The following is a 26,945-nucleotide window of genomic DNA, read 5'->3' as shown; positions in this document are numbered from 1 at the left end:
AACCTGACAAAAACAAGCGACGTGAAAGGATTCCCTGTTTAATAAATGGTGTTGGGAAAACTGGCTAGTCATGTGCAGAAAGCAGAAACTGGACCCCTTCCTGACACCTCACACTAAAATTAACTCCAGATGGATTAAAGACTTAAACATAAGACCTAACGCCATAAAAACCCTAGAAGAAAACCTAGGCAAAACCATTCAGGACATAGGCATAGGCAAGGACTTCATGACTAAAACACCAAAAGCATTGGCAATAAAAGCCAAAATAGACAAATGGGATCTAATTAAACTCCAGAGCTCCTGCACAGCAAAAGAAACAATCATGAGAGTGAACTGGCAACCAACAGAATGGGAAAGAATTTTTGCAATCTACCTTTCAGACAAAGGGCTAATATCCACAATCTACAAAGAACTAAAACAGATTTACAAGAAAAAAACAAACAAACCCATTCAAAAGTGGGCAAAGGATATGAACAGACACTTTTCAAAAGACATGTATGTGGCCAACAAACATATGAAAAAATGCTCATCTTCACTGGTCATTAGAGAAATGCAAATCAAAACCACATTGAGATACCATCTCACGCCAGTTAGAATGGTGATCATTAAAAAATCTGGAGACAACAGATGCTGGAAAGGATGTGGAGAAATAGGAACACTTTAACACTGTTGGTGGGAGTGTAAATTAGTTCAACCATTGTGGAAGACAGTGTGGTGATTCCTCAAGGACCTAAAAATGAAATTCCATTTGACCCAGCAATCCCATTACTGGGTATATATCCAAAGGATTATAAATCATTCTACTATAAGGACACATGCACACGAATGTTCATTGCAGCACAGATTACAATAGCAAAGACCTGGAACCAACCCAAATGCCCATCGATGATAGACTGGACAAAGAAAATGTGGCACATATACACCATGGAATACTATGTAGCCATCAAAAACATTGAGTTCGTGTCCGGTGTAGGGACATGAATGAACCTGGAAACCATCATTCTCAGTAAACTGACACAAGAACAGAAAATCAAACACCACATGTTCTCACTCATAGGCAGGTGTTGAACAATGAGAACACATGGATACAGGGAGGGGAGCATCACACACTGGGGTCTGTTGGGAGGTGGTTGGGGAGGGACAGAGGGGTGTGGGGAGGGATAACATGGGAGAAATGCCAGTTATAGGTGACCGGGGATGGAGGCAACAAACCAGCTTGCCGTCTAAGTACCTATGCAACACCCTGCATAATCTGCACATACACCCCAGAATCTAAAGTACAATAAAAAAAAAAACCATAAAAAAAAATTCACTCATTGAGCAAGATAACTTTGTTGAGTTTTGTCCTTTGTAATTCTAAGCAAAATATCTGTCTTTTAAAATTTGATAATATTTGATTGTTTACTAATGAACCAGATGCTCAATTCTCAATTTACACTCCTAATTCTCAACTCGTCCTTCAGAGGATATTTGTATAGCTTGCCTGTTTATACAACTTTGAAGTGGATCTCCTGAGTATAACTGAGACCCAGGTCAAGGTTCATATGCCTTTATCATGGTAAGACACAGCCTAGTGACATTTGGCTCTTAAAGGGATTTTATAGGTTAAGGAAAACAATTGTAAATAACCAATGTCTGCTTAGGGCTGTGCCAGGCACAAGACATTTTTCTCTATTCCAAAAATTCTGAAACTTTTATGTACAGAAGAATCACTCAGGGAGGTTGACAAAAATGCAGATTCCTCAGGCCTCGGTCTCGGACGTTGTGGTTTATAAGGTCTATGGCAAAACTCTGGAATCTTCATTTTAACAAGTCTTGCAGCATGGCCCCTCCCATTCCAGTGAACTTGCTTTCTTACAGATCTGCCATATGTCTTAGAAGTTAAAACCAGTGTCCTCTCCTGATCTCCTAAACCATTTTTTGCAGCTTCTATCACTGTTGGTCATGCCTTCTCATCCTGTACATTCTTTTCTGTCTGAACTAAATAAAACCATTCCCCAAAGACCAATGCTTGGCCATGTGTTCTTTTTCATTTAATAAGCCCCCTTGCTAGGTATCCTCACCTTCACCTATACAGTGTAATTGCTGTGTAGAAGTTTCTTTTTTTTTTTTTTTCTTTTTGAGATGGAGTTTTGCTCGTTACCCAGGCTGGAGTGCAGTGGCACGATCTTGGCTCACCGCAACCTCCACCTCCTGGGTTCAAGCAATTCTCCTGCCTCAGCCTCCTGAGTAGCTGCGACTACAGGCGCGCGCCACCATGCCCAGCTAATTTTTGTATTTTTAGTAGAGACGGGGTTTCACCATGTTGACCAGGATGGTCTCGATCTCGTGACCTCGTGATCTACCCGCCTCGGCCTCCCAAAGTGCTGGGATTATAGGCGTGAGCCGCCGCACCCAGCCAGAAGTTTCTTAAATGGCATCAAACTCCATGCTCTCTCCTAGTTCCAGCTGCACATTTCTAACTGCCTCTCATTGGCCCTTAGCCTCCTCAAACCCTACGGCCAAAACTTTCACTTCCTCCTACATACACACAAGCTAAGATCAGAAGCTAAACCACCATTCTTTCAGACACTGTCTCAGAGACTTGGAAACTTCTTTACCTGTCTCTTATTCCCAATATCAAAACAGTTGCTCAATCCTGATCCTAGCCTAAAAATCTCCTTATAGCTTTTCATCCTTTTGCTGCTCTCCTGATTAAGGCCTTTTAAATCTCACCAGTTCCATCCTAAATGGTTGACTGTTCTTTCACCTTCACAGGCTCCTGGAATATGGTCTGTTCTGGTGCATCATTGATTAGATCACCCACCATGCAGTGCGTGGGGCAATGCCAGAGGGGTTACTTTTCTGTTGCTCAAGACCATCCACTAAAATATCCCAACTGGTCTCTTTCCCAAATATGGCTAGTCTTCCTACTGCCTCTATTGGTTCTATCTCTTTCAAGGTCTAATTCAAGGGTAACCTTGAGCTCCTTAGGAAAAAAAAAATGACATAGGCATGGTAGGAGGTTAGTCAGAGAAATTCCCTTAACTTCTATGAGTTGTTCAGTTTTATTTAACAGTACAAAAGAATAGGAGGTGACTGTTAAGAGTTAGTGTTTAGTGTTTAAATACCACTGATATATTAATCAGAGGCTTGAGCGTCTTAGGCAAGCAGTTTCAACAATAATCGTAATGATAGTTATCAACGTAGAAACCATCTACAGTGTACCTGTCCTGTTTAAACACAGTATGGTATACATTCCCAACAATGTGGCAAGCTGAGATTACTACCTTCAGTGTATGCATAAAGAAAACAGATTCCCCAAAATTGGTAACTCTGAGGTTACACAAACTAGAAAGCGGTGAACTAAAAATTTGAACTAGGGTCTCTCTCACCTCACGTTTGTTTGCGTTCCCCTGTGCCTATCTCAGTGGAAAGTTGTGACACAAATCACAAGTGTTGTGGACTGACAGACAGACTGCAACTCTGAAGGTAGAGCCAGTGAGCTCTAAGTTTATGCTGATGCCTATTAGAGGTGGATTTAGAGTATTCAGAATGTAAAAACATATGAAAGAAGCATGAGTTGGTCAGGCACGGTGGCTCACACCTGTAATCCCAGCACTTTGGGAGGCTGAGTGGGTGGATCACCTGCGGTCAGGAGCTTAAGACCAGCCTGGCCAACCTGGTGAAACCCCATCTCTACTAAAATTACAAAAATTAGCTGGGTGTGGTGGTGGGTGCCTGTAATCCCAGCTACTCAGGAGGCAGGAGAATCACTTGAACCCGGGAGGTGGAGGTTGCAGTGAGCCGAGATTGTGCCAATGTCATGCACTGGGCAACAGAGTAAGACTCTGTCTCAAAAAAAAAAAAAAAAAAAAAAAAGAATGTGAGTTAACTGTTAAACATCTGAGTTTTGATTATGTTTTGGCTTTCTGATTTACATTATCCATAGCTTGTTCTCTTAAAGCTCTATGGGGATTACCTCTTTGGTTACGATTACTTGACTTTTTACTTAACAGGCAGACTCTTCTTAGAGCTTCCTAATAAAAGGGCTCCATCTAGTGAGCAATTCAACCATATAGCATGACAGAAGTAGCAAGGTTAAATCCTTTACAGTAAGACTTAAAAATCAAGAAAATCTCAGAGAAATTTTGTTTGCTATGACATGCATGGGGCTTAGTTTTCACCATGCCTTGGTCAAAAGGAAGAAGATAAAGACGCTGCTGACAGAGGTAAGGTGGGAGCACTGTGGGCTCAGCTCTTTAAATGATAGGCAATGACCACTGTTCTAGGAAGATTCCAAAGTAGCTCTACTCTGTGCAGTTAAAAAAAACCTAATACAGCCAGGTGCAGTGGCTCATGCCTGTAATCCCAGCACTTTGGGAGGCCGAGGTGGGCGGATCACGAGGTCAGGAGATCGAGACCATCCTGGCTGACATGGTGAAACCCCGTCTCTACTAAAAATACAAAAAATTATCTGGACATGATGTCATGTACCTATAGTCGCAGCAACTCGGGAGACTGAGGCAGGAGAATCGCTTGAACCTGGGAGGTGGAGGTTGCAGTGAGCTGAGATTGCGCCACTGCATTCCTGCCTGGGTGACAGAACGAGACTCCATCTCAAACAAGACAAAACAAAAAACCTAATACCTGATGGCCCTCACTAGGCTTTGAACAAAACCAAAAAGGGTATGAAGGTCACTGTCATCCTTAATAACTATCACGTGCCCAGTAACGTATAGGTACTTTTTAAATGTTTGCTGAAAAAGTCCACATACTTTAACAGTATGATAAAAATTATTTGGTTAAATAACTTTTAGAGAAACTATGCAGCAATAACTCAATTATCTGTGATTCTTTTACTTCATAGCCTCAATTAGCCAGACATGAGATGCTCAAAAATGTCTTGGTACATTTAAAGGAGAAATCAAGATTTGTTCTTCAAGTTTTCCCATTTATATGCTCTTTCAACATTAAGCATTTATGGAGTGTCTCCTACCCGTACTAGCTGCTGATAGTAAAAAAAAATAGTGAAAAGCCCCTGCCTTTATTAAATTCCATTACTCAAATTAAAAACCAAAGCCCACTGTAGATCAGAAGAATACATTTGAAAGCAAGAAGAATAAAGCAGGAACTTTAGATGCAACCACATTAGCAGCAGCAATGTAACAACTCATAATGGAGCGGAGTGTAAAATCTGAGAAGCCTAATGAAGCTCCGGACTCTTTTAGAGTAGCCTTGGGCAATTAACTCTACAACATCTCAGTGGTCCTTAAGAATAACCTTATTTTTCAATGGATGTCCATGATGATTGCTTCAGAAAACGTTACATAACATTTAAAAATCAAGAACATGCTTTTGAAAAGTGTTCCTAAAATGACTATCATCAAAGCTGTAAAAAGGATTATAGCAACTTTTATCTTGTAGTAAATGCATTTGTTTAGAACCCTTCTGTGAAGATTTCAGCAAATGAGACATCACTATAACAATCTGAGAGGATAAATGCTGTTTATAGACATGACTTCCTCTGACGGGCCAGTGGGTGTAAGTTTGCCATCTGCATAACAGAGGTGAAGCTATCACAGAGTGTCATGTCAATACAAAGCAACAATGTCACCACCTTTTTTTTTTTTTTAATGCATTTAAGGGTTTTGAGAACTTACCGCCCAGAAGAAACTGGCTTAGGTGAACCAACATTTTCAAACAGTTGAGCTTTTGCTGCCACTCTGAAAAATGATTTAAAATGCAAGTTTTATGAAGTCAGTCACATTCATTCTGCTCAAACTGAAATTCAGGATTACGAGTTAAACAAGACAAAAAATGGTTAAGAACCACTGCCAAAACTGGGACAGAATTTTAATTGTTTTAAGCTTTAATGTCAATGAGACTTTTAGATCTAACCTCCAGCTTACAGAGTATCAGACTGTAGTAAACCTATAGCTACTTCCTCTGGGGATCTTAGCATCCTCATCCTTTTTATCTCAAAAAACCATGGGAGCAGTAAAAGGAACATTTCCTCTCTACTCTGCTGCCAGCAGCACTTACTGACTCCTGTGGAGCCACCAGTGAAGATGCAAAGAATCAAATCATGTTGACAAAAGAACTGTTTCCATTCTGTTAGCTAAGAAAACACTAGTTATAACACTATCTCGAGTATTTTTTATATGTGAACATATGTCTGTTAAGTGAAAAGGACAAACTCTGAAAATATGGCCAATAAACTAATCTGTGAATTTACATCTTGTTTTGAACCAAGGAGGGCAAGACAGACGGGATATGATCTAGTTGAACAGGTAAGACTATCAGGTATGACTGAAAAGAACTGAAAGAGTTTCTATATTTGCTGGAAGACGATATAAAATTCTTTGATGATCTAAGCTAGATTAAAAAAAAAATCTATCTTACTTCTTTAATTGACAAACTCTTCTCCCAGAGCCAAGCCATTTGATAATCTCAAAGATCATTTTAGACGTAATATAGAACATATATTTTTCTCATTTGAATTTCTACTTTAACAGTACAATCACAAAACAGAAGCTTTTCTCTTTCCTCCACAGAGAATGGAGTTTATAGTCTCTCATCTTCCCTAATATATTGGCTTAACATTTCTTTCTCTTAATGGCTAGAACTATACACAGCGGTTAGCAGACACTTTGACAAATATGTTTGCCTATACCACTGTAACTGGATTTCCAACAAACAGAGGTAACTTACGTTGAACGTGCTCTGCAACCAAAAGGTTCTTGTCCAAGAAAACGATGAACTAATGAATTTATGACTCAGTTCCTATAGAAACAGGCTTAGTAAAATGTCTTACTGGGCTTTTAATGAATAATTAAAATGTCAGGAAGAATCCCATCATATTAAAAATGGGGACGGTATAACAGAGAGAACACAGAATTGAAGTCAGAGAACCCCAGGTTGGAAACCTTAGAAAGCATCCATTCTCATCATCTCTAAAATGTGGTTTATACTCCCCATTTCAAAAGGACACTGCGGACCTTAAAAGAGGTAACTCATGTAAAGACATCCAGTAATGGCTCAGACAGCATTAGGAAATTCTCAACAAATGTCAGAGAAACAAAATGAAAGGGAGAGAAACTTTTTATGCCTCTGGATTTTGCTTGCTTGTTTAGCCAGGCTTCCATTCTTCTTTCTCCACTGTCTACTCCCATCTGTGTTCCCTTCTCCTATCAGCCTTTACACCTCTGCAGCATTTCCTTTGATGAGAAGTACCCTCTTCTGCCTTTCATGTTCCTAATTCTCCACTAGTTTGTTTAAATCACTGAGGACTCAGGTAGGGGTGTAGAATGGAAGAGAGAAAGAAGCTGCTTTAAAACAGAAGAGCAGGGATCTGGCTTAGAGTCAATACATGGCAGTCTCCAGCTGAGAGATGGATGTTTGTCTTTTATAGGAACGCTTTAATTTCAAAGCTTATAACTACTGTATTATACATCAATTTTCATTTCCTCCAATTAAGTCTGCTTCAAAGGAAAGTGCTTGAAGTGCTGCCCTGTGAGATTCTGTATATATGCGAAAACTACTCTTACACATCACTTATAGAATAGAGTCCTACAGAAGTGGACGTACCCACTCTACAGATAAAGTATTCCCAACTTACTCAACTTGTGGGACTCCCAAGAGTTCTTCTGAAACACTCAACTCCTCTATGTCCCTGGGAGAACAGTAAACATAAACTCCCACTTACACTGAGCCGGGACGCTGATAGCCATTGCTTGAGGCAGGGTCTAGTCTTAACCTCCTGCACATTTTTGGAGGCAGGTCTGGGTTTGGTGAAGCTTTGGGTGTCTCCTTGGAACCTACAGAAGTTAAGCTTTGAATAGATCCACTGTAGCTCTTGTTTCCTAAAAAGAAAGCCCAAGAAAACAGGCAAGGTGCTATTAGACAACATAATAGCAATAACACAGTACATGTGCATAACAAAAGGAAGTATTTTTCTCTGAGCCCGAATGGGAAGGTACAGAATGTTCTTTGAGCACAGCAACCCATCGCACAGGGAGATCAAAATCTACAGTAATTACAAAGACATCACTTCACAGACATGGAAAGATTCAGGAAAAATGTCACAGTGCCTAGGTTATAAAATCCAAGAACAGGAACAAAGTAGATAAGCATCATTAGTTTCTCCACCATTAACTTTATCCCGGCTTAATCATGCTGAATAATCCAGCAAAAGTGTTACTAGACAACAACATCTTGCACAAGTTCCACTCTGGCTTACCTTCAGCTGCAGAGATGGATCTGAGAGAAGCAGCAGAAGCTCTTTTCAGTCCTGAAAGCCCGTAAGGCCCTTTCTTGACTAGGTCTATCGGTGGGGAAACGTCCCCTGGGCTGGTGACCGAAGCAACACTCTGGCAATCTGATTCTGCATCTGTTTTGGTTGCATCTTCTCTAGAACTTGATTCAGGACTAGTTGTCCAGAGACCGAGGCTTTTCTGTCCATTGGAAGATGAAGGGGTTGCAATCCAAGGAATCCCTCCAGATTTCTCCCGGGGCTGGCAGGAAGCTGACTTTGTAGTGCTATTTTGTTCAGAGGAATGAGAGGAGAGTGACTCAATGCTCCCCATGGGTGTGCTGTCTGGGCTGCTGCTGTAGGAGTCACCTGAGGAGTAGGCAGGAGAGACAAAAGCAAGTGTAACTGTCTACTGATAACGGCATCACCAAAACCCTTCTGTTCTCGAACTTACATGTGTTCTGTAGCCACCTGACCCTATTTAAGTGGTAAGCCCCTACCTTGTATGGAGAATTGTCCTTGGTACTGGAGAAAGGCTTTAAAATATTCATTTGAACTCGCTGAACGTATTTTTCAATAGTGTTTTAGGAAGATTATATATGCACCTATGAACTATCTACCTTTGGGTAATGACTTTACTTCTTGAAGCGTAAGTGGGCTGACTTGAATTCAGACAAGATTTGTTTATGAAACAGAATTCAGAAGTAAGAGAAGTAAGATTCCTTCATGACATTACAAGGAATCAATGAAAAGGGTAAAGACATATTTCCACTTTCTTTTACTTTTCCCATCATAGGTGATTAATTCCAAGTTACAGGACTCAGCCTTCTTTCGTTCAAAGGCACCAGTAAACATCAGTAGTAAATCTCAAACAACTCAATTTTCAAAGGCTTTTTCCCTTTCCAGCTACGAATATAGAAATGTAAGAAACTGGCTATTTCTCTGGGTTTATTTTCTAATGTTCCTAAAAGCAAGTTATAAGAAAAATCAGATAAAGCGTAATAATACATTCACATATATCCAAATTAAAAATTAACTATTTTTATTTTTTAAAAATTTTCTGGGTACATGGTAGGTAAATGTATTTATGGAGAACATGGGATATTTTGATACAGGTGTGCAGTGTGAAATAAGCACATCATGGAAATGGGGTATGCATCTCCTCAGGCATTTATCCTCTGAGTTACAAACAATCCAATTACATTCTTTTAGTTATTTTAATACAATAACAATTGTATTAAATTGTTTTTGACTGTTTTCTATTAAATATTGACTGTGGGCAAAAGATTGGGCTGGGGGGGTATAAAACAGAATAAGAACCGCCACAGTTTAATGCATGCCAGGGTCTCAAGGTGCCACCCACATCACCTTGGGGCTTGGCTCAGGATTGTAAGTTAATGATAATATGTGTTGTTTCTTTTCTCTTTCAGACACAGATACCCAAGAGATAATGCTTTAAGAACATAATGTGAAAGGAAGGAAGAAAATGACAGCTTCAGTCAGACTTTCTCTTGCTTTCTTCTTTACTACTTTGACAATAGGACAAAACCTGCTACAAAGTAGCACCCAATGTACTTGAGCAACTACTTCTTCCCTTTTGTATCAATAATGAATTTGCTTACCCAAGCAACCTTACAGCTACTGACAGAGAATATACAAATGATAAAAGAGGAGGTGTTGGGAAAAGAGCATCAGTGAGAACATCTTCTCTTTCTACCTAATTACCAATACAGTGAAGTACAGCTGAATTAAAGAATGAAGAAAGCATCTCGCTAAGGTCGTGTGCACTTACTATCGGGTTCGGCCAGGCATGGAGTATACCTCCCTCTGGGCTTCCTAGATCCTGTAGACAGGCAGATTGCTCGTGTCCTTCGGGATCCAGATCGAGACTGAGGCTGAGGAAGAGGAATGTTTGGGTCTGGCGCAGTATGAAAAATCTACATTTAAGAAAAATGGACCAAGGTCAATAAAAGGGTGACATTGCCACTTTCATCATAAAATAAGCTTTGAGAGTTCTTAAATAGTCTTAGAACTATGTGCTACTTAATCAGCTACAAAAAATGAATATCCTAGAGCAAGTGTAACTTTTCCATTTATATGGAGTATTATTTCTTTCTCTGGATTTTCTTTTTCATTCTCTCCCATTCCCCAAAAGTAAAATTTAGAAGATCTTTCAATGATTTTAAGAAACCTTCCAAATATGAATAAATGTCCATGTCAAGACATATTGATTGTTTTTATTGTAATAGTCTCTTTCCACCTTCATGCTCTGAAAAAAACATAAGCTGAGAGGAACTGAGGCTCATTCTGTATCATTTCTCCCACTGAATGGCTCCTTGATTCTCAGGAGAAGATGCTGCCTTGCTGTTGGCTCTGAGCTGTCAAGGAATGTGACTAGCTGCAGGTAAGGGTATGAGCAGAGCTATAGGACACAGCCATGGGCTCTTGGGCTGTGAGACAGCTTGTGCCCTTGGATACAACTAAGGGCATGCTTCTGTGGGTGCTGGGAAGAGACCCAGGGGAGGAGAGGGGTTTAATCATTCTTTCACAAGGACCAGATCAGAGATAAAAGGATTGCAAATTATTAGACCTTAAATGGCTTAATTTGCTTAAAAATCCAACTAATTCAGCTTTCAAAATTTCCCATTTCCACAGTTATTCCAAGATCTTTTTTTTTTTTTCCCAAAAAATTCATCTTAGGGACTAGATATAGAGAAGACTTCAAGACTATTCCCTGTATTTTTTCTTTTGTTTAGTTAGAACATTACTTCTAAATAATTAAGAGTTTGATTTCAAAGGGATACAAAGAGAAGGTTAAATAGACCCAGTCACAAAGTGATTTTAAAGTGTTCTCTGTATAGGATTAATACATTTACCACACAATATAAAGAAGAAAACCTTTAGCAGTCAATTATGCAGAAGAAAAGAAAGCCATCTAACTAAAGAATTTTGAGAAGCACTTAACAACAAAAGAAAATTGAAGTCCCCGTGAAGAAGTAATTTATACAAAACTTATGAGCTTTTTACATTTTATAGGAATAAATGATTGCAATATAAAGCTCACAGATGACACAAATGCAAAATTTCATTTTAAAAGATATAAAACTTGACGCTTCCACATGAAAATTCAGCATACCTTTTCATAGTGCTCTATCAGAATTTCTACCACAATATTCTGAAATTTAATATTCATCATAGCAGCCACAGTTTCTTCCTGTGCTCTCATTAGAGTTGGGCCAAATATGACACCAAGATTTGAGACGGTCATGAGATTTTGTTGGCTGTGCAGTGATACTCTGCAAATTAAGAGCAACAGAGATATCTTAAGTTACATGTTTCAAAATTATGAAATAGTCTCTTCTATCAAATTTGTGGTGCAAAAAATATAAAATATGCCATTATAGGCAAATTGTCCTACTTTTAACCACTTCCAATTAGCATTTGGAGTATGGCCTAAAAAGATGTAAACAGTTAACATTAGTTCAAGTAAAACATAATTACAAACAAAACAAAATCCATTAAAGAAAAAAACCCCTAATTTCCTAAATCAAGTACAATTACCCTAGAAAGATGACCAGCTGTTTGGTATTTTCAATGCTAGTATAATTCTTTTGGAACAAACAGTTAAGAGTAGACTGGTGGCAATTATCTTCAGACTCACCAAACATATTACTGAGAACCTACTGCCAGGAATTTTCATACATATTATTGAATTTAATCTTTCCAGTAAGTCAGATATTCCTACTGTACAAATTTTAAAAACCTCAGAAGCTCCTAAAGAAACGTGTATTTTGAGGTCACAACAAATTCAGGATAGAGGTGCTGTTTCAATTCAGGTCTCCTGACAGCAAGTCAGTGGGTTCCTTGAGCTCCCAGGATAGATCACTCACCAACACATTCTTTTCTTCCTCCTTCCCTCTCTCCTTCTTCTGTTCCTTCCTCCCCACCTCTCCCACCTCTCCCACCTCTCCCTCCCTCCCTTCCTTCCATCCATTCAAAACTTCTCTGAGTGCCTCCCCAGTGCCGGGTGCTGTGCTAGGCGAACAGTGAGACAAGACCTGGTAGCACCATTGCTGGCTTGACAATAGAATGAAAAATCTCTGATAACAGTGACCCGAGTGAAGTACTTCTAGCAACTATCAAGGATGACTCTGACTAGTTCACTAATTTATTCTGGAAATTAAATACATTCTTTACAGGAAACCTCATTCGTTTGACTTATCTTTTAGTTTAACCACGCACTTTTCTATCTTATTCCAAGTCAGGTTATTAGTATAACACAAGACTATGTTTATGTCTGACTGACCGTGCATCACAAACTGCATTCTACAACCAAAAGTGAGATTTTATGGGAAATCCAGGATATTAGACTATCCGTGCAACTCCTGACACAGAATAGGAAGAGAAGACTGCCACGCTGACTGACATTTTCCTTATGCCATAGAGCACACTAGCTAAGAAAGCATTTAGTTCAAGTAAGAAGAGTTTCATTCCAAATTTCCTTTTAATATAATCAAATATTATACATTAATTGCTTAATATGTATTAGAAAATCTACTCAGGAAAGTAGTATGTACATGTAATAAGCCTATCTAGTTTCAAACCTGGATCCATCTCTTGGAAGTTGGGTGGGCTCAGTTATGTTATTTAATATCTCTAGGTTTCAGTTTCCTTATCTTTAAATTATATATATAACAACCCATATTGGGTTGTTACAAGAATTAAATGAAATAATAAATTAAATTATATATGATCTCAAGATAATATTCTCCCCTGAAATTAAATTAGTGTTAGGGACTTTTGCTAAAATGTCATCGTTCCTACAATGTAAATAAAGTGGAATACAGTTAATATTAAGCTTATTAGGAATAAACCTGGGAATCTCAAAACCTTGGTTTAGAAAAGGTGGGTCGATGACTACATTGCACAGAAGATGGATTATTTTGATAACTGATTTCCTTTTCACTGCATTTTTCCTTCTGCTGGGTTACTCAGTTGATACAGACTCCCACCACTCACCATTTCAGTAGGTTCTGTAACTTATTCCCTCAACTCATGTAGGGAGCTGATACCCAACTGCTATCTTCTGGAACATCTCCCTTTCTTTTATTTAAAGAGGAAATGTATATCCGGATCTGCCCATTTGTATTGTTTCAACTGAATGAAACAACTGAAAAGGCCCTCACTGGGAATTCGGCCTCTGCAACCCAGAGAATTCTCTGCCTCCAACTAGCCACACACCTACGGTGGATGGCTTTAAGGTAAAGCAGGCCAAGAATACTGGCACCACAATCTCCCTCATTTCAGGGCTACCTCCTTCAGCCAGTGCCAAGAGCAATGGGTCAAAGATTTTGGTCTGGGGAGTGTACTCCATAAGAACAGAAAACTCTGACCCTCTTGTGAAATTGTAAGAAATAACTAGGGAAAGAGACAGTCAAAAAGAGCCCTCTTAGCATCATAACAAATCTCAAAGACTGTTTTGTTTTGTTTTGTTTTGTTTTTAAAAAGTGACCCTGCAAGGAGCCAGAATTTAACTGGATATGCTCCAGTGTGTTGTCGAAAACAACAGAGCAATCTCCCAGCAGTTAGTGAAAACTAACAAGCTGGGTATGATACCAATGAAGCACACAACTTTATAGATCAGCTAAGGAAACAAACAGAACTCTGCTAAAACCACTGTTACCCCTGGGTGACTGTGGTCATGTCCAAGGCTGCATTCTCTGAAGAGATAATAGAAGACGCTTTACACTGAAGGGGAAATAGACTTTATTAAAATAGTTCACTAAAGAGACTAAATAAATAGGCTGGGCACAGTGGCTCAAACGTGTAATCTCAGCACTTTGGGAGGCCGAGATGGATCACCTGAGGTCAGGAGTTTCAGACCAGCCCGACCAACATGGTGAAACTTCACCTCTACTAAAAATACAAAATTAGCCAGGTGTGGTGGCAGGTGCCTGTAATCCCAGCTACCTGGGAAGCTGAAGCAGAACTGCTTGGACCCAGAAGGCAGAGGTTGCAGTGAGCTGAGATCATGCCACTGTACTCCAGCCTGAGTGACAGAGGGAGACTCTGTCTCAAAAAGAAAAAAAAGAAATAAACAAGTAAACAACAATAAAAGCAACAGAGGATCAGTATTAGTATCCAGAGTTACTGTAAAAGAGTAGCTAAAATGCCATGTCTTCAACCAAAAATTATGACAATGTAAAGAAACAGGAAAGTGTGACTCATGCACCAGGAAAAAAGTGGATAACAAAAACTTCCTGTAAGCAGGCCCAAATGTCAGATTTAACAGAAAAGGACTTCAAAGAAGTCATTATAAATATATCCAAAGTCCTCAAGAAAACCACGTATTAAAAATAAAGTATGGGAGTGTGATGGCAATGTTTCATCAAATAGAGAATATCAATAATAAGAGAGTATTTTAAAAATAAGAACCAAATGGAAATTGAAGTTTAAGTGTACAACAGCTGAAATGAAAAATTCATTACTGTGGTTCAACACTAAAGTTGACCCGGCAGAAGAGTAAATCAGTAAACCTGAAGTATCAATAGAGATTATGTAATCTGAGGAATGGACAGAAAGAAAAAAAACGAAGATAGATGATCAGAAAAAACTCTGTGACATTATAAAGCACACTAATAAATGTATTATGGGAGTACCAAAAGCAGAGGAAAGAGAGAAGTAGAAAAAAATATTCAAAGATGCAGTGGCTGAAAATTTTCCAAATTTGATTAAAAACATTAATCTGCCTATCCAAGAAGCTCAACAAACTCCAAGTAGAATAACTGCAAAGATATCCACAGCAAGACACATCACAGGAAAAGTGCTGAAAGCCCAAGAAAAAAAGAAAATTCTGAAAGCAGTGAGAGAAAAAGTCTTATTGGGGTCTACAAGGAACCCCAACAAGTTTATCAACTGATTTCTCAGTAGAAACAATAAAGGCTAGAAGGTAGTGAGATGGCATATTCAAAATGCTTAAAGAAAAAAAGTCTGCCAGCTAAGAATCTTTTATCTAGCAAAACTAACCTACAAAAAGGAAGGTGAAATAAAAGCATTCCTAAGTGAACAAAAATTGTTAGCAGATCCACATTACAAAAAAATATTAAAGGATATTCTTCAGGCTGAAAGCAAGTGACCTTAGACGATAATTCAAATGCACATGTAAAAGCAAAAAAAAAAGAATAGGTAATTATGTAATTAAAAGAGTATAAATACATATTTCTTCTCCTTCATTTTCTTGATTTAAAATGCAATTTTAATAATATGTATGTATTAATAATTATATTGTTGGGCCCATAACATATAAAAACATGATATATTTGACAATAATAGCACAAAAGGCAAAGCTTGAGAGCAAAGCTGTACTGGAGTAAGAAAATAATACCAGATGGTAACTCAAATTCACAGGAATAAATGAAAAGGTTAATAAATGGTAAATAAGAAGGTTAATAAACATATAAAATTCTACAACTATACTTGCTCCTCTTTCTTCCCTCAACTTCATTAAGAGGCATAAAATTATAGAAATAATTATAACAACTGATTGTTGGGATGTAACATATATATATATATATAATATGTTTATTAATTATAGCACAAAGAAAAGGAAATAGAACTATGTAAAAATAATGTTTCTATAGCTCACATGAATTAAGTTAGTATGTTCTGATAAGATGTATATGATAAGCTCTAGAAAATCTACTAGGACAAGCAATAAAGTTGAAACTGAATAGCAAAGACAACATGAAACATACAGGAAACAAACAAAAAAGGCAGACATAGGTCCAACCACATCAATAACAACATTAAATGTAAATGGATTAAACAATACAATCAAAAGTCAGAGATTTTCAAACTGAATCAAAAAACAATAAGATCCAACTATATGCATTCTACAGTAGATCTACATTAGATTCAGAAATACAAATAGGTGGAAAGTAAAAGGATGGGAGATGTATCATGCAAACAGTAACCAAATTAAAGCCAGAAGGACTGTATCAATATCATACAAAACGGATTTTAAATCTATGTAAAATAGATTTTAAAACAAAGAAATGCTATTAGAGATAAAGATAAAATATAATAATAAACGGGTCAATCTAACAGGAATATATAACAATTATAAACATATATATATAGCTAATAATAGAGTACTCAAATACATGAAGCAAAGTCATGCGCTTCTGAGAGGGCTTTCCAAACAGAGAACCAAGAGTTTTGTTTAGTTTCACAATTGCACTGAGTAAGGATTATTGGTCACCTGAATCTTACTGAATTAAAAACATCTTAAATAAAGTGGCAAATTTAATATCATTAACAAAGAACCATGTGTAAAATGAAAAGGCTTTCATTTAGGAGAAATCAACTTTCATTTTTTCATTTACATTCAAAAGAAATTCCATAACAATTTTCTAAAATGTTATATCTCCTAATGAATAGATAAGTCCACCCACAATACTTTTTTTTTTGGTAATTTAAGAAATAACACTTTTAAATATTTAAATTATTTGAGAATCAAGGAAAACACCACAGACAGCCTTTGTTTTCAAGACAAACAGACTCTCAGGAAGAAAGCTATGATTTATACCATTTTTCAGAGTTAATTAATGGAAATTCAGAATCAGTCCTTTATTCTCTAGAATCCCAATCCAGTTTGATTGCCCTAATTTTTTTTCCAGCCATAAAAGGTTACCAAGGATCAAGAGTGTTATTTATTGTTTGCTGTTTTTATAAGTAAGTCTGTGGCGATATGAATGCACATTCCACAGCTGCTGTTTGGTAAGCAGGGCTTAACCTTTTGTAATTTCGAGAAAGAAGCCAGGAATGGTGGGGAAGGATGAGCAAAGTAATTTAAGCATTCTTTAGTGGCCAGATAGTCTCCTGCTATTCCCTATGCCAAACCACACACAGTCACATTAAGGGTGCAGCTTGTATTAATCTAGTATTCTGGACAATTAAGCAAACACATTTTATGTGACACACATGTGGATTTTAAAAGGAAAATTTCAAAGTGTTTGCTAAAAAATTAGTTTGAAGACCAGCAAGAAAATTTCCAATAAATTGTGTAAATATCATGAAGAGCTCACGCAACTCAAAACTAAGACTGACCACCAACAGCAAGTCCTATGTTCATTAGCTAAAATAAGTGCTGCTCTGGGTCAAGAATTAATGATGAACTTTAAGTGATGTTGATCTTAGTATACTTCCTTTTTATTTTAAATAGCAGTGGTAGTAATGGGTATGTGGGGGAAGATTTATTATATTATCTAAAAGCCTGCAAGTTGGGATGAGATTTATGAATATGTTTATGTAGCAGTACAGGATGAGTATCCCTTATCCAAAGTTTTTTTTTCAGATTTTCAAATATCTGCATTATATTTACCATTTGAGCATCCCAAATCCAAAAAGTTCCAATTATAACTGAGCATCATCTCAGTACTCAAAAAGTTGTAGATTTTGGAGCATTTTGAATTTTTGATTTTCAGACTTGGGATACTCAAGTTATATTTCCAATGTATATGGCTCAAATGAGCATATATTGAGTCAGTACTTATAACAAAGAATGAAGGATTAATCATTTTATTTAAATCATGGTACTCATTAAAATGGGATTATCCAAATACTAAATAATGCTACAGGAAATTCTTAAGTAAGTTTAAAACTGGATTTAGATGTTTGCTTCCAGCAGCATGGCCAACTCACTCTGGGCTTAAATATGTATTTGTTGCTCTCTCTGTATCTTTCAATTTCTAGAGAGAGAAAGAGTAGATAGATATAATATTTATAATGATTAATTGTACATGTCAACTGGGCTACGCTATGATACCCAGATATTTGGCTGAAGATTATCTTAGATGTTTCTGTGAAGGTACTCTTTTCAGATAACATTATCATTTAAATGAGTAGAGTTTAAGTAGAGTAGATTACCCTCCATAATGTGGGTGGGCCTCATCTAATCAGTTGAAGGTCTTAAGAGAAAAAACTGAGTTCCCTGAGTAAGAAGGAATTCTGTCTCAAGACTGCCTTTGGATTCAAGTTTCAATATCAACTCTTCCCTGGGCCTGTATCCTGCCAGCCTGCCCTGCAGATTTCAGACTTATTAGCCTCCATAATCATGTGAACCAATTCCTTAAAATCAGCCAAACTATCTCTTTATATATATATGCAAAATATATGTACACACATAAACACACACACTATTGCTTTTGTTTCTGCAAATAATTCTGGGTAATATAATATCTACAAAGAGAGATATAAAAGTATACAAATAAACTAGCAGCAAAGTTAGAAAAATCTCCCGAGAGCAAGCAAAATTATGACTACATGGAGGGAATCTACCAGTTAAGTGTTAGTTTGACCTAGGTGAACCTGTTGACTTTGATAGTATAGAGCACTGGCCTTTAAACTCATTGCTTATGAGCCTAAAATAATTGGGAGGAAAAAAAAACTATATACTCCTTCATTTTTAAATTGACACATCTAATTGTTTCATCATTAGTTTAACAATGGCAAAAGATATTTGCATAATTATATGCAATAAACACACAGGTACACACACTTATATAGAAATATCTTAAAAACAAACTGCCATACTATTTTTTAAGCAAATTCAATGGACTCTAATTATAATAGCAATGGTATAACATCATCGCACACTTTCAAAAGACATGAACAAACTTCACAGATGAACAGTAAGTTAAATGAAAAATATAAGTTAGAGAATTACTTGACCAGATGCTTTATTAAGATGTCCAGCATCTCTCTGTTCTTCTCCGGCAATTTGTGCACCAATGCATGTACAGCCTCCACCCTGTAGTTTTGGTCATCAGATTCTGTTACATAAAAAAGGTTGCAAATGTTCAAGTTTTAATTGCATTCCAATGGGTATGTAAACACGAGTAATCTAATCACAATGACTACCCCCTACCCCTCATGCCTCATAAGCACTGCTTCATATACTACTGTCATTATAATTCTTTATGGCTTGCAGAAGTTAAGTAATTTGCCCATGGTCATGAAGTTAGGAAGTAGAGAAGCCAAAGAAGCCCAGTTCTATTGATTTCACACAGGTGCTCTTTGCCACTGAACTGTATACTTTGATATAGCCATAACTCATCACCCACTTGGGGAGAGTCAAACTTTTAGAAATATGAATGATCACAGCACTTGCTGTAGACTGCCTAACGTGCCAGTCACTAGAGGATGTATTAGCCCATTGATATGGTTTGGCTGTATTCTCACCCAAATCTCATCTTGAATTGTAGTTTCCATAATCCCCATGTGTTGTGGGAGGGACCCATTGGGAGGTAACGGGATCATGGGGGCAGTTACCCTATGCTGTTCTTGTGATAGTGAGTGAGTTCTCATGAGATCTGATGGTTTTATAAGGGGCTTTCCCCACTTTCCTCAGCACTTGTCTCTCCTGCCGCCATGTGAAGAGGCACCTTCTGCCATGATTGCAAGTTTCCTGAGTCCTTCCCAGCCATGCAGAACTGTGAGTCAAGTAAATCTTTTTCTTATAAATTACCCAGTCTTGGATATTCCTTCAAAGCAGTGTGAGAATGGAGTAATAACATCCATAGAAAGCTCCTAGAGATTCAACCCAGTGTGATGAGATCAAATCCCACATTCCTCCCCTTATCTTACAAAGACAATACAGAAACTGTTCTGAAATGTTAGCATTATTACATAAACATAAGCCAAATAGATTTGAAGCACATACTGACAATTATAAATGTAAATGTAAGAAATCATCTATGACAAGTGTAGTCTGCCAAGTAAAAGCCAAGATGTTGACATGTCTGCTAGAGAAATGTCTAACATTTCAGAACAAGAAAGCTATTTAACATTCTCTTACTGTAGCAAATAAATTCTGGGGTGATTGCCCCAGAATTCTTTCTCCAGAAATTCTTTCTCCAGAAATTACCTTGACTCATGGGATTTACATTATGGAAGTACTATTTCATCTGGCTGGGCCCAGCTATTTAGACATGGGGTGAGGAGAGAGCCTGCCTCAGGCTAAACACGAGGTCTCACCTAGCAAGTGGAATGGAGACATCAAAACTCTGATCTTTCTGCTGGATATATGAAAAGGCAGATAATGTAAAAGCTGAAGTGACCAAATGTACTCCAAGAAAATCTGACCAGGAAGGAAAGTGAGAATGATAGAAATATAGTAGAGAACAAAGATGAGAGATCCTCCAGAAAGAGTGAGTAGAGAAATGTCAAATCCCAGCTAGGCAGTTTCTGGTTGCAGGCTCATGGAAACCCCGACCTCTCTGTTCTGCCAAGGAATCCACCGAAATACCTCTTAGGATCTAAATAACTTCCCCTTTATACTGAGCTAGAATTTTGCTGCTTGAAACGAAATAATCTAATTTTCTTAACTTAGCATCTAGTAAATATTGCTATCTTAGGTCCAGACGAAAGATGAATTCTTATATATAAGAATATTTTAAATATCATGGACATGAATATTATCATAATAATATCATCATTTTCCACAGAAGCAAACGGAGAAAAACTTGTGACCAAAAACTTGTACTAAAACAATAAACTCAATGAGCCATTTTAGCCGAGTAGCTCAAATTTCATTTGTTATAAAGCAAAATGTCTGTATGAAAGGGTTCTGGGTAGAGTAAAAAAAACAAAAAACAAACAAACAAAAAACTGGCTTGCACACTTGATTTTGTCATGAATTTATTAGTGTCATTGTACATGTTACTGGCCCACCCTGGGTCCTGATTTCCTAGTTCATAGAATAAGACGGGAGATTATGTATTTTCTCCAGTCCTGTTTGTCTTACAAAGATTTCTATGAAGAGAAGATAGAGTGGAGAGCTTCAAGAGAAAACTAAACAGTATAGTTTTATATGAGATCATGTAGTCAGTCATAAATGCTGGATTGAAAACCAAGGTCATTCAACTTTATCTGACACTTTTATCAGCACACATTTCCTGTGACATTACGATGTGTGCAGATAAACTAAGGCAACTAATTTCTTCCTTGGATTGTGAAAAAATCTAGTTGCAGTCACACCTCATACATCTTAACAATGAAATTCCAGCTCTTAATTGTTACAAGTTGCTGTGATGGGCTCAGATGATACCTGGCACTTCAGTCTCAATGGTTTACAAATACATGTTACTAACTTCTCAGATTACATATGTCAACTATCCCTGCTAATATTTTAAATTGATCTATCTATTCATATCACATGATGGCAGTCACAGATCTAAACAAATGACAAAAATGTGATCATCACAAATAAAATATGGGAAAGAGGGGATTGATAGAAGCGCCTTTTGCCTGCCAAAAATATTTGACTCATCTCCAGATTGAGAATCTAGCACATGAGCATGTGCAGCCATGTAACTATCTGTACATATTTGGAGTCCTGCTTAGTTGCTCTTAGAAGAAACTGATATTTGTCATTCAAGTAAAATAAAGTTAGAATAATTCCTCATGGTTCTTTCTAATCACCAGACTATTATGCAATGAGGTCTTACTAAGTGTCAAAATATTTCAGTTAATTCTGCAATTTCTTAATGGCTTCTAAACACATTATAAACTGCTAAATATCAGATTAACAACTTTTTAAGCAATATTTGAAAAAAATCTTCACTAGCTGATATACTTCATAGTAATATATGCCTAAGGCAGCATAAAACTACATCAATTAGAATGCATATGTGATGCAGGTATACTTACTAACAGCAATGATAAAATCTTTGTGCAACTTGTAAGTCATCAGTGGTTCTGCAAGGCACCTACAAAGAAGAAGGGAAGCACATGTTAGAATGGGAGTATCTATTTTATCCTCTAAACTTTAAGTGTTTCTTTAAGAATTAGGTGATTATTATTCATCAATAAAATAAAATAGTATATAAATAAGTAAATAAAAAAGAATTGGGTGATTTGTCAGTATTATGGAGTTGCAGTAGTAGGGCCACAGATAGACCTAAAATGCAGACCTCAAAGACACCAATGCCCCTTAGTACTTTTTTTTTTTTTTGAGACGGAGTTTCGCTCTTGTTACCCAGGCTGGAGTGCAACGGCGCGATCTCGGCTCACCGCAAACTCCGCCTCCTGGGTTCAGGCAATTCTCCTGCCTTAGCCTCCCGAGTAGCTGGGATTACAGGCACGCGCCACCATGCCCAGCTAATTTTTTGTATTTTTAATAGAGACGGGGTTTCACCATGTTGACCAGGATTGTCTCGATCTCTTGACCTTGTGATCCACCCGCCTCGGCCTCCCAAAGTGCTGGGATTACAGGCATGAGCCACCGCGCCTGGCCCCCTTAGTACTTCTTTCCACGACTGTACTAAGAGGAGAGACTGGGAGACACTTTTTTCAGTGTAAGAATTCCTTACCACAGGAACAAATAAGGGAACAATAGTTAAAAAACAAAAACAACACAACTTTGCGTTCCAATTTGCTATTTTAAAAAAATATATGAAAATCCCATATACAAACTTCATTTGAAACAACAAATACTAATTCAGTACTCAAAATATTATATACCTTTTAAAATTATTTTGGAAAAAATCAAGTACAAGTTCCAGAACACTAAATGTAAGTGTTACCATGTTGTGCTATTTCACCTTATGTGAGGGAACTGAGCTACTGAGTGAAGTTTCTGGAAGCAGGTTCCATGAAGTCACGTGGTTAGTACCCAAGGGGTGAGTCGGATTGCACCCAGAGTACCAGGAGTTAGACCCTCCTCACCTGAGGTAGTTTTTCAGCCCACTTGTTATCGTCTTATTGTCCCACAGTTCAATATCAATATCAACATCAGGAGGGGATTTAGGAGCTGGAAAGAATAAAACAAGATGTTTTAAATTGTGCGATTCAAAATATTCCTTGTGCAATTATGAAAAACGGACACAAACGTAAGTAGGTCAAAAGAGAGAGGTATTAACTTCTTAGAACGCCAAGAGTTAACTTTAGGATTGTTGTTTGTGTGAACTGATAAAAAGCTGGCACTGAACCTCAAAGATATGTCTTATGGAATAAGTCTCCCAAATCAAATTATTGCTAATTGCTAACATGACAGAGCACTTGCCATGTGCCCAGCATGCTTCTAAGTGCTTTCCAGAAACTAACATATTCAATCCTCACAACTCTTAAGAGGCAGGCATCATTATGATCCCTATTTTTATAAATGAGGAGGCTGAGACACAAAGATGTTAACCAAATTACTGAAGGTCACAAAACCTCCAAGTGGCTGAGCTAGGATCCAAATGACTCTAGCTAGCATCCATGTATCTTATTATATCTCTAGCTTACCAAAGGACACTTGGGAGAAAAAAAAATACAATATTATAAAAATACCCCCTCAAATTCTGATTGTTCATCTATTATAAATGAACATTAAAAACTGAATACAAATATGAACTTTAAATATCATTTGAAAATATTCAAAGACAAGTACTAATCTACATCTCAAAGGCTACAGTTTAGATTACCTATAAGATCACAAAATTATGTAAGTAAGTTGCTTCATCCAAAACTTACAAAATATGGTATTCATGAGTTTTTGAACTTTGGAGTTCACTCCTCCTATTCGATAGAGGCCTAAAATGGTGATACCTAATGGGAAGGAAAATCACAAGAAAATGGCTTGAGAAACAGCTTGGCAAGTACAGAGTGTTAAAAACTCAGACATTCGCTTAACAAAATTTGAAAGCTACTTATCCAATTTTGCAGTCTAACTTTAGCAAACCTACCCTGGAAATACCTATCAGACTTATATTTCCCAGAGCAGACACTGAACAGTGACTTGAAAGTCTTTGAAGATTTTCAAAGTAGCAAAGTGTAGCTGCCTATTCACCATGATTTGAATATTAAAAAAGCACTGGAGATGGGAAGGAATGATCAGTATTCCTCATCTTCTATTTTTTCAGAGTCATGGAGTCCTCCTGCATGTTGAAAAGTACTATGGCATTTATATCTTCATTTTAGAGATGAGGAAACGGATTCAGAGAATTCAAAACAACCACTTAACTTCTCAAGACGTTGAAGTGGCAGCACTTAAAATTTAAATATAAGTTTATGAAACTCCAAAGCCCAATATGAATTTTGCTTTAGCCATCTTTTCCTGACAGTGAGTCTAACATATAATGGGAGTGAAATTCAAGACAGAGGTGATGATTAGACTGAAGAAACGTGCCAAAATTGTGGCAGTGACAAATCAGTGAAAGAAAGAATATGGTGAAGGAAGGGAGTGAAGACAAGCTCCTTAGGAATCTTACCTCCTCAATGCCTGGGAGAAAAAAAAATCAAAGAGGTGCTTGCAATAATCAATAATTCACAGTCCATCAATAAGAAGTACAGTGAGGCTACATTAGAAAAAAAGTTGAAAGACAGGTATGCCTAAAGCATGATTTTTAGTTAACTGAAGCTCAAGATATAGCTATTTGTATACTGATACATACATTTGTATCACTCTTAAAATTTCTCACATGTTAAATGACTAAATACATCTTCATTTTCTGCTCTGAGAGGTTTCTGTGTAAAAACGAGACACATGACAGGAATTGCTATACCTATCAGGCGACACTGACCTCTTGTTTCCACAGCTTGAATGCATTTTCTCACAAAGTTAAACCCTGCTTCATTCAAATACACTGAAAATAAGAGAGAAATCACATTAGGTGTTTCTATTGAACTTACATCCCCACTTCAGTTGGTTCTGTTCACTGTGCCTTTATGACTCAACAGTAGTGAGGTTTTTACTGAGTTTTTCAAGTATTCTGGTTAGAGGGTGACTTTTATTTTCTGGTAGAAGCAGAGGAGGGAACTTCACGCTCACAGTTATACCAATCTGCTAATATCCTTCACAGAAAGTATATTACATTGATCTTACATACTTTTCCTAAAACTAGCATTATTCCTTTACTACGTGTGTTTTTTCAGATGATAGAAGCAAATGCAATAAGAATAAATCCTTATTATGTGTTGAAACTTGTATTATAAAGCCTTTCACATGTCCTTTCCCATGATTCTCAAAACATTATGAGGTAGAGAAAAGGCTTTGCAGTCTTAAGATGATTCCCTGGGTTGCTGAAAACCTTCTCTGCTCTCTGTTCTAAGCTCTACAGCTGGGATTCTAACTTGGGTCTGATTCCAAGCTCCATCCTCTATTTTTCATTTTGCTACCATATTTAAAATGATTCAACAGAGGCATTGTCAGTCACTAAACATCTCTAAAATGTCCTAGGATTATGAAATTGCAATTATTTTTATTGTTTTTTGGCTAGATTTTCTTTGGATCAATTTTAATTATAATTTTAAAGGGTTTTGGGGCCAGATCAAATTAGATTACTTATTTAAAAAGAAAGCATTTATTTAAAAAATACCAACTGACACCCAGAGGAAAAACTAAAAATGTTTTGAACCATGATAGAAATTTTCATCACATGTGATAGAGACATGATTTTAAAAATATCTTCAAATAATAAATGAAGAGAATTCAAACCAATAAAAATTTAAAATTGACTTTCATTTAAAGACAGTAGATTAAACACATTCTTTTAACTCAAAATAGAGCCCCAGACAAAAAATATATATCAAAAAATTACGATAAAAATCAAGAGAGGGAAACAGCAACAAACTAAGAACTGAAAAAATCCTAGGCACAGCAAGCCCATGAAGCTGAACTGATTGACAGAAATGCCTGAAAAATCTGTGCCTAACAATGGAACTAGAAGTACTACCATGAAGGGATATTTATTATGTGTCGTTAGGTGAAAAAAGTAATCGACAGGACAATAAGACCTATTTTCTCAAAATGTAAAAATTTTGTATGTATGACTGTTCTATTTTCCTATGGAAAAACTCCACAAAAATATATGCAAACTTTTGGTGAGGAGAAAGAGGAAAGAAGATAGAAATTGTCGTTTTTAATTCACTAGGCATTTGGGGATTGATATTTTGAAAAAAATATATGTATGTATTTAGTACTTTAAAAATAACTTCAAGACTCTAGAAACAAAAATGTGAAAACTAAAATACGTATTGCCATCAATGGGAACTGGCTCATTTATTTCTTTGTACCCAGTGTCCTAGGTCAGGAGAACAGAACTCAGTGAATACTTTGAATGAACTCAACATAGAAAAATGAACGGCCATGGCATCTCATTAGAGTGCAGCTGATGACCTACCTACATGAGAGTGAAGCTTTGCTTGGATATCAAAGAGAGACTACTTGTTTCCAATAACCCCAAATACCTAGCATAACACTAAGCATTCACATATTTTTAAATACTTCTTGAATATAGGAAACAGGTAAGATGGAAAAGTGAGAAATCATTTAATTTTCAGTTTTAACAACAACAAAAACAGACAAAAAATGTAACCCTAGGTAAAAACAAGACACTAGCATTTTTGTATCAATTAAAACTGCAAGTTCCTGACATTTAAAATGTTTGGTACTAGAGGTCACATTGTTCTGCTTTTCAATAAAAGGATGTATTAAGAGAAAACGACAACCATTTTTTTTTTTTTAATTTCAATAGAACTTCCTTTCAGCAAAAATGAATGAAGACAGCTGTGACATATAAAACCGAATTTCCTCTTAAGTATCATTTTGAGAAAAATAAGTAATAACCAGGCTGTATCTCAAAGTATACTGGGATGTTTGGCAGCAATATTCCAGTCTTTTCTAATAAACCGATGTCACAAGCTCATCACAGAGAATAAAATCTTACTG

The 26,945-nt window shown here is 37.0% G+C and overlaps 1 protein-coding gene across 1 annotated transcript in view; it reads right to left on the bottom strand.

Annotated features, from left to right (window-relative positions):
* The window catches only part of ARHGAP42 (Rho GTPase activating protein 42), a 306,538-nt gene that overhangs the window by 20,112 nt on the left and 259,481 nt on the right, over positions 1 to 26,945 (bottom strand). Inside the window, exons 13-22 of the mRNA XM_012454896.2 lie at positions 24,799 to 24,861; positions 23,750 to 23,824; positions 22,961 to 23,045; positions 21,944 to 22,002; positions 18,960 to 19,065; positions 11,370 to 11,529; positions 10,026 to 10,170; positions 8,222 to 8,602; positions 7,688 to 7,844; positions 5,643 to 5,705 (exon numbers count right to left, since the gene is read on the bottom strand). Of these exons, the coding sequence (XP_012310319.2) occupies positions 5,643 to 5,705; positions 7,688 to 7,844; positions 8,222 to 8,602; positions 10,026 to 10,170; positions 11,370 to 11,529; positions 18,960 to 19,065; positions 21,944 to 22,002; positions 22,961 to 23,045; positions 23,750 to 23,824; positions 24,799 to 24,861 (1,294 nt within the window). The remainder of the gene's footprint in view (positions 1 to 5,642; positions 5,706 to 7,687; positions 7,845 to 8,221; positions 8,603 to 10,025; positions 10,171 to 11,369; positions 11,530 to 18,959; positions 19,066 to 21,943; positions 22,003 to 22,960; positions 23,046 to 23,749; positions 23,825 to 24,798; positions 24,862 to 26,945) is intronic.

This window comes from Aotus nancymaae, unplaced genomic scaffold (assembly GCF_030222135.1).
Source record: "Aotus nancymaae isolate 86718 unplaced genomic scaffold, 86718_ANA_hifiasm-v0.15.2.pri h1tg000012l, whole genome shotgun sequence".
Lineage (NCBI taxonomy): Eukaryota > Metazoa > Chordata > Mammalia > Primates > Aotidae > Aotus > Aotus nancymaae.
The sequence above is the reverse complement of the archived record's forward strand: the minus strand, read 5'-3'. Positions and strand labels throughout refer to the sequence as shown.